Source organism: Bos grunniens, chromosome 12 (genome assembly GCF_055505025.1).
Source record: "Bos grunniens cultivar Pamir isolate PY7600 chromosome 12, Bosgru_T2T1.0, whole genome shotgun sequence".
Taxonomy (NCBI): Eukaryota; Metazoa; Chordata; class Mammalia; order Artiodactyla; family Bovidae; genus Bos; species Bos grunniens.
The window spans coordinates 15,456,831-15,474,244 of NC_141176.1; the positions used below are offsets into that span (position 1 = coordinate 15,456,831).

At 41.0% G+C, this 17,414-nt stretch overlaps 2 protein-coding genes across 13 annotated transcripts in view; one reads left to right on the plus strand and one right to left on the minus strand.

Annotated features, from left to right (window-relative positions):
* The window catches only part of NUFIP1 (nuclear FMR1 interacting protein 1), a 38,969-nt gene extending 32,120 nt beyond the window's left edge, over positions 1-6,849 (minus strand). For 2 of the 4 annotated variants that reach the window (XM_086328891.1, XM_086328892.1), the window contains exons 1-5: positions 6,408-6,849; positions 5,325-5,407; positions 3,640-3,738; positions 2,994-3,056; positions 2,265-2,341 (exon numbers count right to left, since the gene is read on the minus strand). In XM_086328891.1, the coding sequence (XP_086185017.1) occupies positions 2,265-2,341; positions 2,994-3,056; positions 3,640-3,738; positions 5,325-5,407; positions 6,408-6,810 (725 nt within the window). In that variant the 5' untranslated portion in view covers positions 6,811-6,849. Of the gene's footprint in view, positions 1-2,264; positions 2,357-2,993; positions 3,057-3,639; positions 3,739-5,324; positions 5,408-6,407 lie in introns of all 4 variants that reach the window. The other 2 variants (XM_086328889.1, XM_086328890.1) reach the window with 1 other exon arrangement.
* Positions 6,850-6,912: 63 nt separating this feature from the next.
* Positions 6,913-17,414, plus strand: part of GPALPP1 (GPALPP motifs containing 1) — a 43,804-nt gene continuing 33,302 nt past the window's right edge. For 6 of the 9 annotated variants that reach the window (XR_015137866.1, XR_015137868.1, XR_015137864.1 and 3 more), the window contains exons 1-3: positions 6,913-7,120; positions 14,153-14,285; positions 15,514-15,621. Coding sequence is in view for 2 of the 9 variants with exons in the window: in XM_086328893.1 (XP_086185019.1) it covers positions 6,913-7,120; positions 14,153-14,285; positions 15,514-15,621 (449 nt within the window). In the remaining 7 variants the exon portion in view is untranslated. Of the gene's footprint in view, positions 7,121-10,122; positions 10,239-14,052; positions 14,286-15,513; positions 15,622-17,414 lie in introns of those variants that run through there. The other 3 variants (XM_086328895.1, XM_086328896.1, XM_086328897.1) reach the window with 3 other exon arrangements.

Genomic DNA, 17,414 nt, shown 5'->3' on the forward strand with positions numbered 1-17,414 from the left:
CTGGCGTGCTGCGATTCATGGGGTCGCAAAGAGTCGGACACGACTGAGCGACTGAACTGAACTGACTGAAGACTAGGGCCACTTATAATGCAAAAAAATGCTGTTTTGTTTCTATTAATGAGCTATGTATTCATACAGAAAGTAGTGAACAATACTTAACGGTAGGTGGGTCCATGGACTGGCAGTCTAGCCATACACCTAGGTCAGGGTATAAATCAACTATGCCCCTAAGCAAAATACTTAGGTTAGCTGACTACCTCTTCTTACCAAGACTTTCTCAATCAAGGGAGTAAAGTATAGATTTACATTCTGGTACTAGCTCCTTATCTCATTACAGACTGGTGCTCCAACAGCACTGAGCTAAGAGGAAATGAAGAGTAAGAAGAGAATGACAAATGAAGTGACACATAAGCAAGTCTTACAAGGTAAATAAGATTCTGCCAGGAGATAATGAGGAAAAAAGCATTTTAGTACATCCTACTCCTGGTGGCCAAGGTTCTTACATTTGTTGGCCAAAAATGCTCTTGAAATTCTATTAAATCCATTGAGTCCATGCTGACTGGATGGATCCAGGTTTACTTCCTCTAGTTGTCCAGACTCATCCAACTCTGTGTACAATATTAATAACTGATATCTATACACGCATTTACTGAAAGCTATTTGTTCTCAGTTAGTTCTAAATCTTTTTGCTGGTTTTCCTCAGAATTGCCTGTAAAGCTTTAAAGGGCAGTAACTCACTTTTTCACATAAGAGTGTAACACCTGACATAGCACTATGTATGCATACGTACAGTGGATTTAAGTTGAAAACTTAAAGCTGAACTAAGAACAAGCTTAATCAGCTGGTCAAAAGTTTTTAAGTATTTTGACCTTTGAGAATAACTCTTCCTAACTAGGGCTTCCCTGGTGGCTCGGTGGTAAAGAGTGCAGGGGATGCAGGAGACGCAGGTTTGATCCCTGGGTTGGGAAGATCCCTGGAGAAGGAAATGGCAACTCATTCCAGTATTCTTGCCTGGAGAATCCCACAGACAGAGGAGCCTGGCAGGCTACAGTCCACGGGGTCACAAAAGAGTTGCACATGACTTAGCAACTAAACAGCAGTAAACAACAACCTTCTATCTCAAGCTCTCATTTTTTAATTCCAGAAAAACAGCTATTGACCTAAAAGTGCAGCTGATCATCCCCTAATAGTTCTGATTTGGTCTTGTGCTTCAGGATTAGGTATCCTGGTCCTTCCTGAGAAAACAACATAATAGCGTCTTCGTGGGATTTTTCACTGGTAGATTCCAGTTGGAGTTGGTGGTTAAGTCACTTCAGTCATGTCCAGCCCTTTGCGACCCCATAAACCACAGCCCGCCAGTCTCCTCTGTCCATGGGATTCTCCAGGCAAGAATACTGGAATGGGTTGCCATTTCTGATTAGATATCTACTATGCTTTCCTCCCTGGTAAGTATAAAACTACAGGTCATCATGGTAGGCTCAAATTTCTTAGACTTTAATTACAGGAAAACATTTCTTGTCTTTGCCTTTTTTTTTTTTTTTTTTTTAGGCCATGCCATGTGGCATGCCAGATCTTAGTTCGCCAACCAGGGATTGAACCCATGACGCCTGCATTGGGATCGTGGAGTCTTAACTACTGGACTGCCAGGGAAGTCCCCTGTCTTTTTATAGGTAAGGACAGGCACTTGGATTATCCTGTCACTATACTCCCTCTGCCTAGCATACTGCAAGCATTCAACAACTTTTTAAAAAACAATAAAAACAATAAACATAGCAAAATATTATGCTTTTTTTTTTTAACATAGCACCACCCATCACTGCCTTGTATTGAACATCAAACTGAGGGGGCACATAGTGGCCCCCCTCAAAGAGCAAACTCCCATTATGACATCAGTTATTCATCAAGAGTTCCTATTAGGTCTACCAAAAGCTACATTTAATAATAGCCTCATATAATACAGTTGACAGTTCCATTCCCTAGCAGCAAGATTATAAGGGAATGCAATGAATCAAAACTACAATAATAAAAATTGTATGATTATCATACATCAAGTAACAATACTCTCAAAGTCACTGTAAGCCAATTCTAAAGAACAACAACAAAAGTTAGGACTGGCCATTTTGAGCTGAACATCTGCAATGTTATAAAAGACCAAATTTCCTTTTTCAAATTGTTCCTTAGGGCCAGATGGTCTTTATTTTGAAGTCCTCAGCCCTGCCAGGGTAAAAGAAAGATGCTGCACAAGTTCTGAACTCTTTACTCACTTTCTTCTTTCTTCCCTCCATCTTGCAATCTCCTCTGGAGTGTCTAACTTGATTTTCTTCATACCAGGAGCATGCATCTGAGGGGAAAAGGCCTGCTGAATATCAGGAAGCATACTGTATGCTTTTGACTAGATCTCAAGAACTACAGGGGATAATGAAGACGCTGTACCTAACAATACATTTACTAGCAGAGACAATTTTAAAACTAAGCAAGCAGGTTTTATCCATCCTTATTATGACTTTTCCTTTAAAGAAAAGAGAGTAATTTTTTTCATGTCTTTAGTGCTACTGATTAAAAAGAAAAGCAAGCCATGATATAATCTTGGTTATAAAGCAAATGTCATCAATTTCTTGAGTAATATTAGATATTCATATGACTGACCGACTATAATTGAGGGAGTTAGCTAGAGAAATGATGAGTACACAGAACAATCTGAAACAGCACAGTTTAGTAAAACAAGCAAAGAATTTGCAGCTAAGAAACCCAAGTGCAAGAATAAGTTCTGAGGCCCTGGGCAAATCATTTTATAAATCTGTGAAACAGGGCCAAGGCTTATCTAGTCCACAGTGGATGCTGAGGACAAAACTGAATAATGGATGATAAAAATGCCTTATCAAGTACAAAGGCTCATGAATGTTGCTTATTATTAGGCTATGTAGATAAAGTGCTATGAAGATAACAGATCAACGAAGTAAAAAGAGCGTGTATCAAAAAGAAAAACAACTTACATTCCTCCAATGGAACTGGACAATCTTCTCATGTGCACTAAAAGAGCAATCTACCTCAGGGCACTGTAAGGAGTTTTTTAAAAAAAAAGACTCAATTCAACATTTCCCATAAAAAATGTACCCTTCTACTATACATACAGACATATTCTGGCATTATTACCTAGTATCCTGTCTATGTGGTGTTATCCATGAATACGTACAACAATCAGTTCAATTCAGTTCAGTCAACAGCAAGACAAAACTCACTCCAAAACCAAGTTGCGCTCTAAAAGTATATAGTACAATAATACATAGCACTCACTTCTCCATTTGAGTGAACGCAGGACATCAGCAATGTTGTAAAATGTTCTTATTTCCTAAAGTTGAGCGTGACTCCTACAAACTGAAGAGCACTTACCCAACCAAGAACTTCTAGCTTTTTTACTTCTCAACAGCTGCCAGACCCCCCTTCTCTTCTGCTGCCATCTCACCAACTCCTGAAGTGGAGGCCTCCCACCCTCAAACTGCAAATCCCAGGGCTACTGTCTCAACTTGTCTTCAAACAACATTTCTATGATAACTCTAAACTTTTACAGGAAGAAAGCTCAGAATTTCTACCAAATATACCCATTTTGTGAAATAAAATCAGGATAACCAAGAAACCTACTTTTGTATGTTCGGACATGTGTGTATCATACTTCTCTTGATTTTTAAAACCACGATCACAGGTATCACAAAAATAGTGAAAAACGGGTTCCTTTCTTTTCTGCAAATAAAAATGAAAGAGGCATTAGGCTTTGGGTGAGAACTCAATCAGCAGTAAAAATATGCAGGTTTTGATTTTTCACACACTCTTAGTGGAAGAAACTTCTGAATATATTTCTAATGAAGGGGTGATTCTGTTTAACACATTCATGAGAAAAAGCCTGGTTTGTTAATAAAAATTTTAAGACTTCCCTGGAGGTCCAGCAGTTAAGATTCTGTGCTTCCAATGCAGTGGGCAAGGTCTGATGCCTGTTCAGGGCTACCCAGGTGGCTTAGTGGTAGAGAATCTGCCTGACAATACAGGAGAGGCAAGAGATGAAGGTTTGATCCCTGAGTCAGGAACATCCACAGGAGGAGGAAATGGCAACCCACTCCTTGTTTTTTGCCTAGGAAATCCCATGGACAGAGGTGCCTGGTGGGCTACAGTCCATGGGGTGACAAAAAGTCAGACATGACTGAGTGACTGAGCAGGCACACAGGGAACTAAGATCCCACATGCCAGAAGGCATGGCCAAAAAAAAAAATTTAAATCTGAACAGAGTTAATATAAACCATGAATAGATTTCAAATTGGTAATTAAAATGCAGTAGAGTATATGTCCAAATAACCTAAAAATAAACATTCAGGGTAAAAACAGCATTTCTTCCTTTAGGATAAATAAAACAATGTGTGTGTGTATATATAAAACTACTAAATGAGAAAAAATAACTAGGCAAATATTAGTTATTTTCTTATTCCCAATTTACTATTTTTATGTTTAAACATAAAACAAAAAAGATTATTACAATGATAAGACTATATAGGAAGTAAACTCCCATTGTTCAATGTTGAGATTATGTTATTAAATATATTACATATTCACAGTATTTTGTAAATATCAGCAACACAGTTTTGATACCAAAATGAAGGGTAGTAATTTCATGATATGGATCTTATTCAATTTATTATAATGACATTATTTATACATCTTAAAAGTCAAAAGACCAGATTGTTAAGCTACATCAGAATAAAGGAAGTCTATTTTAAGGCTCAGTTTCTGAATATAATCAAGGGTTGAAAATACACAAAAACTTTTCATTTCATCCTTCCCCTCCCAAGCTGCTAGTGGAGTCGGGCACGACTGAGTGACTTCACTTTCACTTTTCACTTTCATGCATTGGAGAAGGAGATGGCAACCCACTCCAGTGTTCTTGCCTGGAGAATCCCAGGGACAGAGGAGCCTAGTGGGCTGCCGTCTATGGGGTCACACAGAGCCGGACACGACTGAAGCGACTTAGCAGCAGCATATATTTTTTACTTCATTGAAGTTCAATCACAGTTACATTTATCTGTAACCATAATTCCCCATATTACTCCTAATACTATATGTAAATGGATTGACTGTTTTCTTTTGTACAATTTCTCCACTTTTTCACAAGAAGATTTTGCTTGAGTTTTTACTTACAGCCAAGACCCTTAAAGATACTTTCACAGCAAAGCTATGGTGTGTCAATGATGAAGGCAAAACAGAAACAGTTATGAAAGATGAGATATGAAGCAGTGACATAGGGACCAAAGTGTCACATTTAAGAACATCTTTAAAACTACCTTTTTTTTCTGTTTTCTTCTGGGAGAGACGCTGAAGTCATTGACCCTTGCATCATGCTTTCGTGGAAAATAAGTATGTTTAACTGGAAAACAAAAAGAGATTCATAAATGTTAAAAACTATACGATTATTTAATATTTTGCTAGAGCACGTCATAAATACTTGAGTTAAAACAGTGGCAGTCACCATTTCTAGAATCCTCCTGCAATGCAGGAGACCCAGGTTCGATCCCTGGGTCAGGAAGATCCCCTGGCGAAGGGAATGGCAACCAACTCCAGAATTCTCGCCTGGAGAATTCCAGGGACAGAGGACCCTGTCAGGCTACAATCCATGAGGTCATAAAGAGTCCGACACCACTGAGCGACTTTCACTTTCACCCTTTCTAGGAAGAATAGTGATTCACACAGTTCCTGCCTCAAGGCTCTGCACTCACAAGTCCCTCTGCCTGCATGGCTAACCCCCAGACATATGCACTGCAAGAGACTCGGGTTCCATCCCTGTGTCGGGATCCCCTGGAGAAGGAAACGGCAACCCAGTCCAGTATTCACGCCTGGGAAATCCCATGGACAGATGAGCCTGGTGGGCTACAGTCCATGGCGCTGCAAAGAGTCAGACATGACTTAGCTACCAAACAACAACTGATCCCTCACCTCCCTTAAGTCTCTGCTCCAATGTCACCTTACTCATGACTGACACTGAAATTTAACTCTGCACTGCTTGTGACTCTGCTTTCTCTCTCCACAGCACTTACTGCCTTCTAATACGCACTGCTTTATTTTGTTTATTGTCTCTGTCATCTTACACCAGGCGATGTCAAGGCCTAAGATAAGGATTTCTGAATGTTTTGCTCACTGCTGTACCCTTACGTCCTGATTCATAGTTGGAATTCACCAAATAATTGCTGAACTAAATGAACAAGTCAGGAAAACCTAACTGTGGAACAAACTGTGAGACATTAATGACCGGACTCCAAGAGTGCAAGGCAGTATCAGAAGAGAAGAGGGGAACAAGGGTGGAAAAGGAGGAGGAAGTAGGGATGGAAAAGAAAGATAAGGGGTGGTACGGAGAGGCGTTAACAACCTACCTGGAGTGCTGTGGGGCTGCTGATGCCAAGGAAAACCACCAGGAGACTGTGTCCAGTACCGTGACGCTGAAGCCTGGAAATTCCAGGAAGGCTGGCCATTGGGTTGAGGCTGAGAATCGAGGGGGGACTGGGCGTCAAAGGGGGGCTGCGCCCCGGGAAGAATGTGGGCGTCGAAGGGGGGAGGTGCCCCGGGGAAAGTGCGGGCGTCCTCGTGGGGCTGTGCCTCTAAGGCAGGCTCGGACCCTGCTGCGGGAAGCGACGAAGGCGGCGGCGGCGGCATCGCCCACAGCATCCAGTTGTTCGGTCGCGAGGCTCGGTCACGTAGAGGCCCCAGCGTGGGGGTCAGCTCGGGAGCTGGGAACCACGCGGCGGGAGGAACGGCACCACCAGCCGGCTCGCCCATCGCCACCCGCCTGGTAGTCAACCCTGCGTGCGAGTGCGCAGCAAGCCTTAGGCGTCACTTCCGTTATCGCCAATAGCAAGGATCAGCCAATCACAAGCTGATATGTCATCGGCCGGCGCCGGAAGAGTTTCCCTCGCGTTCGGCAGCTCGCTGGCTGCCCGTCGTGGAGTTCTGACTCGGCTTGGAGACACTTGTGTGCGTGTGCAGTGTCTGACCCCGCGGATGGCGAGGGATCTGATTGGGCCGGCCCTGCCGCCCGGCTTCAAGGCCGGCGGGTCGGCGGAGGACGAGGAGCGGGACTCCAGCCCCGGTAAGCGGCGGCGACTTACCCGCCCGCCAGGCCCTCCCTCATCCTTTGGCCCTAACTTCAACGTCAGCTCAGCGAAGCCTTTCCAAACTGTCACGCCCCCTCTCTACCTTTGGGGGTTTGTGTTTGTTTGTTTGTTTGTTTTCCCTACTTAAATACAACAGGTATTTAATACACTTTCGAAACAACGTGTTGATATAGCTGTCTCCACCCATTACTCAGTAGTCTTCTAGTCTTAACACATAACTGGTACCTCGTATTTGCCAAAAAAAAAAAAAAAAAGATTCTCAGATCCTTCCCTGAGCATCCATCTCCTTTCGTGTTTTTTCTAATGTGTAGCCTGGGGCTGACCAAAGTTAGAAAACAGTAAAGCTGAAAGAATAACCCTCCTATTCCTGAATCTAATTTGCACTCTTGACAACCCAGAGGCCATGTTTCCACCTAGAGGTTTCTTTCCAGATCTTGTTTTCGCTATGGTTTTTAAAAAGTTAGGTGTTAAAAAAAAAAAAAGTTAGGTGTTTATTTTAGCAAGGAAAGTTCCCTTCAACGATGATTGAAGAAAAGTGGGGTTAAGGTTTGAGATGGACCAGATTAATTTTATTTGACTACTCTGGAAAACTGAATGTTGAGAAATGTCCCCTGAGATCATGTTTTAAAACTGGGTGCAGATGTTTTCTTGAGACAAGTCCCAAAATCCAGATACTGCTTTGTGGAAGCTGAGTGGAACCTGAGCCTTTCTTACTCTGACTTTATTCTCTTCATCTTCACTGACCTTCATACCACTCATCTCAGCTACATTTGCAGTCACACACTGGGCCTTATTCCATTCCTGAAAACTTTTGAGGAGAGGGAGGAAGGCACCTCGTAGCTTGTGGGATCTTATTTCCACGACCAGGAATTGAACCCAGGCCCTCCACAGTGAGACCACGGATTCGGAGTGCTAACCACTGGACCACCAGGGATCTTCCACATCTCTGAAAAATTCAGTCTCATTCTCAGCCCTCGTTCATACATCATTCTTCCTTGGTTACTCTCATTGTTCAGTCGCTAAGTTGTGTCCGACTCTTTGCAACCCCATGGACTGCAGCATGCCAGGCTCCCCTGTCCTCTGCTATCTCCTAGAGTTTGCTCAAATTCATGTCCATTGAGTCAGTGATTCTATCTAACCATCTCATTCTCTACCGCCCTTTTCTTTTGCCTTCAATCTTTCCCAGCTTCAGGGTCTTTTCCAGTGAGTCAGCTCTTTGCATCAGGTGGCCAAAGGATTGGAGCTTCAGCTTCAGCATCGATCCTTCCAGTGAATATTCAGGGTTGATTTCCTTTAGAATTAACTGGTTTGATCACCTTGCTGTCTGCGGGACTCTTAAGAGTCTTCTCCAGCACTGCGGTTCGAAAGCATCAGTTTTTCAGTGCTCAGGCTTTTTATGGTCCAGCTCTTAGTCCACAAATGGCTACTGGAAGAACCATAGCTTTGACTGTACAGACCTTTGTCAGCAAAGTGATATCTCTGCTTTTTAATATGCTTAGTTACTCTCATCACATTGTTTTTTGTTTTTTGGTTTTAGTCTCATTGAGCCTCTCTGCCTCAGTCCTGATGGGCCTTCTTCCTTTTACTGTTTCTGTCCCTGCTTAACTTAGCCTCTGTGGTCCATCCATTCGTCCCTTCTCTTGTCAGTGTCTTCCACTGCCTTTTCCCATCCAGTAATTCTGTAAATCCATCTGACAAAACTTCCACCCTGGCTCAGTCCAGATGTTCACCTCTAGGGAACCACACCCGGGCTTCCACATGCTGCTAAATGAAACCTCACCCCTCCACAGGGTAATGCTGCTGCAAACCATAACCTCCTCCCTGGCTGGGTCCTCAGCTCTGCCCTGCCATCCTGTGATGTTTTCCCACACAGCTCTCCGCCCCAGTGATCAACTTTAACTTTTTAAAGCCTACTCTTCTTCTTTAGCCTCTCTCTCCATCACAGAAAAAGTAGATACCATCTTTAAAAAACTTCCTCACTTTTCTGGTACTATGCCTAAAAACTCTCCTGCATCTCTGCCTGGCTCTTTCAGCTTCTCTTTGATTGTAGTGGAAGAGGGGAACTACCTCCTTCCAAGGCTAATCATTCCATTTTTACTCAAAACCCCTTCCCTCACTTCTCCTGGAGGTTCTTTGCCTTTGACGTTTAACTGGAACGTTCAGATTGTTCCCATCTTCATGAAGACTACTCCACATCCCCCTGTAGCTGCTGCTGTCTCTCTGACCAACTCTGGACCTTCACCATTTTCTTCTTAACCCACTGCATCCTGGCTTCTGTTCTTCCCAGTCCACTGAGACTGCTCTCACCAATTTCACTGTGAAAATAGACAATCCACCAGTTGTCTCTCAGCACCTTTTTTTTAAATAGCTTTTTCTGTTTATTTATTTATTTTTGGATGCACTGGGTCGTCATTGCAGCTTGCAGGCTTTCTCTAGTTGTGACAAGCCGGGCCTACTCTAGTTGCGGTGCATGGGCTTCTCACTGCGGTGGCTTCTCTCATTGTTGAGCACCGGCTCTAGGGTACATGACTTCAGTAGTTGCTGCACATGGACTCAGTCGTTGTGGTTCATGGCCTCTAGAGTACGGGCTCAGTAGCTCTGGTGAACAGGCTTAGTTACTCGGTGGCATGTGGGGTCTTCCCAGACCATCGGCAGGCAGATTCTTAACCACTGAACCACTCAGGAAGTCCTTCTCAGGAACTTGTTGCTAAATTCAAGGCACTCTTTTCAGTCCTGACCTTGCTTGACCTCACAGCAGCATCCCCTACCCCACTCCCACTTCCATGATCCCGCCTTCTCTCCTCTCTTGGCTCCAGCCACTCTGAGCACATTTCTGGATGCGTCAGACCCTTCGGCTTGCAGTGCATTGTGGGTGCTTTTCCCTCTGCGTGGACCACGTTTGCCCCAACCCACACTCCCTTTCCCCAGCTAACTCAGTCTCGTCCTTTGACCTCAGCCCACCCATCGCTCTTTCTAGGCAGCTTTCTCTGATGTCACTACCTACTCCCATCAAAAGACACTTGGACGCTCCTTCTTGATATTTCCGTGACTTAAGCCTGTCACAGGATCAACAAGCTTTTTCTGGACCAGACGGTAAATATTTTAGACTTTGTTCATCAACAGGCAAAATCAAGATTATTGTGAAAGTGTGTATGAAACAAAAGAGAAAACAAATTTCCACGAATTTTTTTAAGTCTTCATTGGATTTATTACAGTATAGCTTCTGTTTTATGTTTTGGTTTTTTGGCTGAGAGGCACATGGGATCTTCGCTCCCTTACCAGGGATTGAACCCCCTTCATCGGAAGGTGCAGTCTTAAGCTTGGGACCACTAGGCAAGTCCCTAAATTTTTATTGTTGAAATTGAAAACATAATATAATTCTTTTGTAGTATAAATGTACTAGTGAGAAGAATGGAATTGCTTTAGAGGGAATAACATTTTGCTTAATTGGGGTTCACAGTCCGTGTTTCCTGTTATAATCAATCGCTGATCTGTAAAGAGGTTTGATGTGCTGTATACTGAGTACTTCTTTTTGTGTCTGCATAATTCTGTCTGATATATATTACAAGGGGAACATAATGGAATATGTAAGGCATAATCTGTATTCTTACGGAAGTTGTAATCTATTGGTAAAATTACCACTGCAGTGGGAGAGCTGCCTTCATCACATGCATCACTGCTCTAGGTGTAAGATGGAATTGTTCATTACAGGCACCTAAAACAGTATTTTGAGACACGTTCTATGGTTCTGAAGAATGATACCTATAAAAAAGTGAAGCCAGGCATATCCTCAGTTTTATTAGAAAATCTGTAATGGGGCTTATATTGTACCAACTTATGTTTTCAATATTCTTTTTTTTAGATATTACCATTTCTTAGTATTATTTTATTGTGTAATAATTATTTATTTTGACACAACCCAAAGGGAAAATAAATAATTATATTCTGAATGTTACTTTTTCCTGGCATCATTTTAAAAAAAAATAAGGCCTTACATTCTTCTCAGAGGAGTTTTGTCTTCATCTGTTTATTCCCATCTTTAAACATATATCCCACGTGTTTCTTTAAAAATTCAAGGCAGATTTATCCCTTAGTTATAATACAGCACATGTTTAACCCATTTAACCTTTTAATCATTTGAACTTTACAAAAGAGTATTAAAACCTCATCTTGATTGGAACCAACCCAAAATTAGCCAAATCGACAAATACATTGATAACACCCATATATAAGAAAAGAAAGGAGCAAAAGAGAAAAAAAAGTAAGGAAAAAAGAAAAAAACTTCCCTCCTTAATATTTAGAAACAAGAAGATGGAAAGAACCAATCATGGGAATGAAATGTAATCTCTTAATCTCTTTCAAGGGATTCCCCTGTGGCTCAGACTGTAAAGTGTCTGCCTGCAGTGGGGGGGACCTGGATTCGATCCCTGGGGCAGGAAGACCCCCTGGAGAAGGAAATGGCAGCCCACTCCAGGACTCTTGCCTGGAAAATCCCGTGGATGGAGGAGCCTGGTAGGCTACAGTCCGCAGGGTCACACAGAGTTCAGACACAACTAAGCGACTTCACTGTAACTTTTAACTTTAATCTCTTTCATGTTAAACTATGACCCCCTAGAATTTTGAAGAAAGGATTATTTGTGGAAGGTGGTGTTCTCCCCTTCTTGCTATATTCTAAAAGGTGCTTTCTCTGGGATTAGTACTACATACAGAGATAAACCAGAAATCAGTAAAGGCATTATTCATCACAATCAGAAGTCATATGTAATCTCCATTTATGGTTGAGGAACATTTACATACTAAGACATTAACTGTTCTGCAATCTTAAACAGCAGTGGGAGACACGAGTTCTGTCCCTTAATTCTTAATGTTTTCTGCCTTTTGCTGCTTGATCTTTGCTAGGCATGCTGTGTTACAAGTTTAGCTTTTTTTTTTTTTCCTAAAAGTCCTTCCTTTATTTAGTGATATATAGAAGAAAATGGAAGAAGTTGGAAAACATCCAATTTGTTAAGATAGGGACTTCCCTGGCAGTCCAGCGGTTAAGACTCCATACTTCCCACCACTGGGGGCACAAGTTCAATCCTGGGTGGGAAAACTGAGATCTCACATGCAGCGCAGCACAGCCAAAAATCAGTCAATCTTATTTAAAAGAAAAAAAGGGAGGGCGTGGCATGGGAAGGTTAAATAACATTCAAATCACACAGCTAATAAGCAGCTGAGCTGGAATTGATGGCTAGAGTCTGACCCCAAAGCGTGCAGTGTAACTAACACCTTTATACTCTCAGGTTCTGTCTTGTCACTTTGCTTACTTTGCTTTAGCTACACAGGCCTTTTTGTCCCTCAAGCACTTCAGGCTTGTTCTTTCCATAGGACCTTCGCAGCAGTGATTCCCCCAGATTGTTCTCCCCTCAGATTGTTCCATGGCCACTGTCATCATTTAAGTCTCCGTACAAATGTCTTCTGAGGGGGTCCTTCCCTGACCTCTGTCTTTAAAATTGCCCTCCCACATGTTCACAGTCAGCTTTTTAATTTATTTTCTAAGTTATGTCTCTAGAAGTATTTACTCAATAAATATTTGTTGAACATTGACCCTTTGTTGAATGTTGTTTGGTGTAGTGGTTAGGAGGGTCATATCAGAACTCCTCTGGGTCGGGAAGTGATCGCCTGGGCTGGGTGCTGGAGTTTCCCCGAACTGTGGAGTCTGTTGCAGCCAAGCCACACTTAAAAAAAAAAAAAAAAAGAACTCCTCTGTTTAGTTGTGTAAAATTGGACGAGACACTATCTCTTTACCTCAGTTTCCTTGTCTGCAAGATAGAATTCATACTACTGTCCTAATAAGGTTGTTGGCAGAATTAAATAGGTAAATGCACAGAAGTCTCTCTTAAGTTTTTGTTAATATTGAGTGAATAACATACCTGGAAAGCTTTTTGGAAAATCATATTTCCAAGTCTTCCGCCAGGCCAACTGAGTCAAAATCTCTGGGGCAAGTGCCCAGGAATCTCTTTTTAAAAAAAATATTTTGGTGAATTTATTAAACATCCAGGCTTGAGAACTACAGCAGTAGAGTTTTGGCATCACTGCTCAGAATCGACAGAGACAATTTTATGTTGGGTAACGTCATGCAATAATAATTTTTGCTGAGCCATAAAGTAAGAGCAGTGGCTCAGTTAGTGGGCCCAGAAGACCATTATCCCTCCCTCAGCATCCCCACCCCAGTGCAGCTTCATTCTCCTCTCTGAGTCTCTGTCAGGAAAGATAGAGTGTGTCTGCCCTTATCTCTGCTTGGAAATCATCTTGAACAGAAAACTAACTGAGAAGTATGATAATGCTAGTAAAGATATTTTTTAAAGTGGTGATTCTTAGTCAGAAACCAGAATGAAGAATTTTTATTTTTAACGTATTAAAGTATGAAATGGCAGATTTGTTGTTTGGTTAGCTCTGTGATGTATTATCTACCATATGCTGTCTGTTAGTTAAAAAAAAAAAACATGAAACCATTTGGCAGTTGCACCAACCAAAATTACAACCAATGCAAAAAATGTAAGATATCAGGGAAATTACATGCTGTTGCTGTAAGTTCAGGTTTTAAAGTTTTGTGACTCTCGTAGTTAACGCTGTATAAGACATGATCTCTGCCTTCCTGGAGTTGGAAAGACTAAACTGCTATACGCAGAACAAGAGCAAAGGAGATTAAAGTCCGTAATAAATGACAGCCCGCCAGTGCTGTGAATTTCAGAAAGTAAAGTGTGAAATGGCAGCTCAGGCAGCAGTCCGCAGCCTTTCTGGCACCAGGGACCCGTTTTGGGGAAGACAGTTTCTCCACAGATGGGGTAGGGGGTGCTCTTGGAGTGATTTCAAGCACATTGCATTTATTCTGCACTTTATTATTATTACATGTACCCCACCCCAGATCATCAGACATTCCATCCTGAAGGTTGACGACCCCTGAGCTAAGAGATTCACTGAAACAGTTGTGACTACTTATGACAAACACAAGACATCTTTTACAGTTGCAGGACCGGCTCTGCCTCCTAATTATAAAAGCAGTAGTTCAGAATCATCAGACAGCGACGAGGACAGTAGTTCTTTGTCCGAAGAAGGAAATCAAGAATCTGAAGAAGACGACACTGGTCCACCGGCACGGTCAGTCCGTTTTTACATTAAATGGTAAACCAAGCTCCAAATCTGGTACTTATTGGTTAGAGTAGATAGCTGGTAAGGGGCTTCCCTTGTGGCTCAGATGGTTAAGAATCTGCCTGCAGTACAGGAGGCCCAGGTTCAATCCCAGGGTCGGGAACATACCCTGGAGAAGGAAATGGCAACCCATTCCGGTATTCTTGCCTGGAGAATCCCATGAACAGAGGAGCCTGGTGGGCTACCGTCCATGGAGTCGAAAAGAGTCAGACACGACTGAGCGACTAACACTTTATTTTCTCAAGGAGCTATCATAACCTGCATTTATACAGCACAAGAAAAAATCACTTCATATTTCATTTCCTCATGAACTATACCTTTTATAGAAAAATGTATCTTAGTAGTATATAGCTCCGGAGATATCTAGAATTTCAATAAACATCTTATATAAAGGATTTTTCCATAAGGTATTATTGAAGTGATTAAATATTCTGAATAAACCATACATCTTCTTTTAAAATTTATGTGTGCAGTGTGTGCTTTTTGTTTAAGTAAATGAAGAATTCCCTCTGACCTAGCCTTCCTCACCAGTGGCCCATGTAGATAAGAAATCAAATCTTTATTATTGGATAGCAAGGGTTTTTTTTTAATGCATTTTAATGACTAAGGGACAAAAATAGCAACCCTTACAAAAGTGAATTTAAAAGCCAATGTCATAAATTCTAAGCTTAAAAATATCTCACAAGTAGAATATTTGAAACTTCACTGATCAGTCTTTATCAACACAGAAAATACAGAAAATTGATACGTTACTGCTGTGTAAAGAAGTAACCAGTCTCTATTTTAGACCTCAAGTGAATTCCCGAAAAAGATTAGTATAAGATCTGTGGTAGCTTTTCTTTTTTACTTGGCAAGATAAATTTATTGTTTCAGAGTTTATACAACTAAGTTGAAGTTGCTGCTGCTGCTACTGCTAAGTCTTTTCAGTCGTGTCCAACTCTGTGCGACCCCATAGACGGCAGCCCACCAGGCTCCTCCGTCCATGGGATTTTCCAGGCAAGAACACTGGAGTGGGTTGCCATTGCCTTCTCCAAAGTTGAAGTTAATATGTTTTGAAGTTAATAAATGAAGTTATTAAATGTTAATAAATGAAGTTAATAAAATTTTAATTTAAAAAATTAAAATTTCCCTATGAAAAAGTTTCTGACATACATGCATAAAATTACACTGTTTTCAGAAAACTAAGGAGAAATCAAGATGACGATGATGATGATGATGATGATGAAGGGTTTTTTGGACCAGCTCTTCCTCCTGGATTTAAAAAGCAAGATGATTCTCCTCCACGGTAAGAATGTGTACCCTTTCAGGACAGTCTTTTCTCAAGTCTGTTAATTCATTAAAGAGTTGTCTGAAATTGTTTGTTTGTTTGTTGTGTTTTTTAATTTTATTTTTTTGGCTGCGTTGGGTCTTATTAGTTGTGATATGTGTGATCTAGTTCCCTGACACAGGATCGAGCCTGGGCCACCTGCATTGTGAGCTCAGAGTCTTAACCACTGGACCACCAGAGAAGTCCCTGAAATTGTTTTTTAACTTACATGTTTATATAACATTTGAAATAAATTTGAAATGAAAAAAAATTTTAAATCCACATAAGAAAAGTAATTATTTACATGTTTATGACACTTAACAATTCATGAAAAACACTCACATCTCTTATTTGATACTCACAACAGCGTTTTGTGATAGGCTGGGTGAAACATAACCCTTTCCCCCCCCTTTTTTTTTTGACAAAGTTTCACATATAGCCAATGAGTAGAATCCTGGTATTTGATCTTTTTTTTTCTTTCTTTCTTTTTTTGGCTACACCACTTGACATATGAGATCCTGGTTCCCCAACCAGGGATATAAGTCAGACATCTTAATTATTTATTGAAAGAACAGGCAAATCCCTATGTACCAAATTACACAGTTAACCTAACCTCAAATGTGTTATCCATGGATTAAGATAGCAGCACACCCCTTACAGAATTGTCATGGTGCTTGAGATGTCGTATCTGTATACATATATAAACGTTTGATTCTTCTGTAGTGCCTTGCACAGAATAAACATATAGTAAATATTGTCTTCTCAAAATTAAAAAAATTTTAAATGCTGAATATTAAATTGCACATCAAATTGTTTATAATTCTTAACACTATATCCCAGTGTGCAAGAACAAGTAGGAAAGGCTGTTGTACATTTTATATTCAGAGGTTGTAATCACAATTGTCAGCTTCTAATTTTCATATAACTTTCTGAAAGTAATTGCCTCTGACTACAACTCAAAAAAACACTTCTTGTTATGAATATAAAACAGTTTTTGTAATGGTGTCTGCAAATAAAAGGGAGCTTATTATTAAAAAAAAGAAATAAGAGGGCTGGGCAATCCATGGCTGCTTTTGTATGGCCCCCAAGCTAAGAATGATCATTAGGTGCCATTAAAATGCAAAGACAAATATGTGGCAGAGACCGAATGTGGCCCTCAGAGCCTAACATTTTCTGCCTGGCTTTTTATGGGAAACTTTCTGACTGCTGGGATGTAATATTCCTTTCAAGAAAACAGTTATTAGAGGCATAGCAGTTTCTTGAGAATTGTATCTTGACGATAATATATGTTTGAAATAAACAGATGGTAGTATATATTGGAAGCAAAACCTTCCATAAGCCTGTAGCATGCCATGGTTATGTTCCTTTACTATATTTTAAGATTGTATGTATTAGTAATTTTATCCTCACAAAATTCCCCGAGGCCAGAGAGTTGAGCTGTACTTGAATTTGTAGATCTGCTAAAAACTCAGAAAACACTCTTACAGTACTTCCTTATATAAATGACAACTGATTTGATCTCTCAATACCACACTTCCGCATTTTTCATATGTACAGTTGTTTCGGTTCATAGCAGTTTTATGAACCAAGACAAGAGGTAACTACGTGGCCGAGATCAGAACCCAGACCCTGAGACTCTAGTGCTGTTTTTGCCCTGCTGGGAAACCTGTGTGTAAGATTCTGATTGAACATAGTGCCATCTGGAAAATTCAGCTTAGGACATCACTGCCCTCTTGGTTGGTTCCACTAACACAGGGACATCTCTGGAAAAG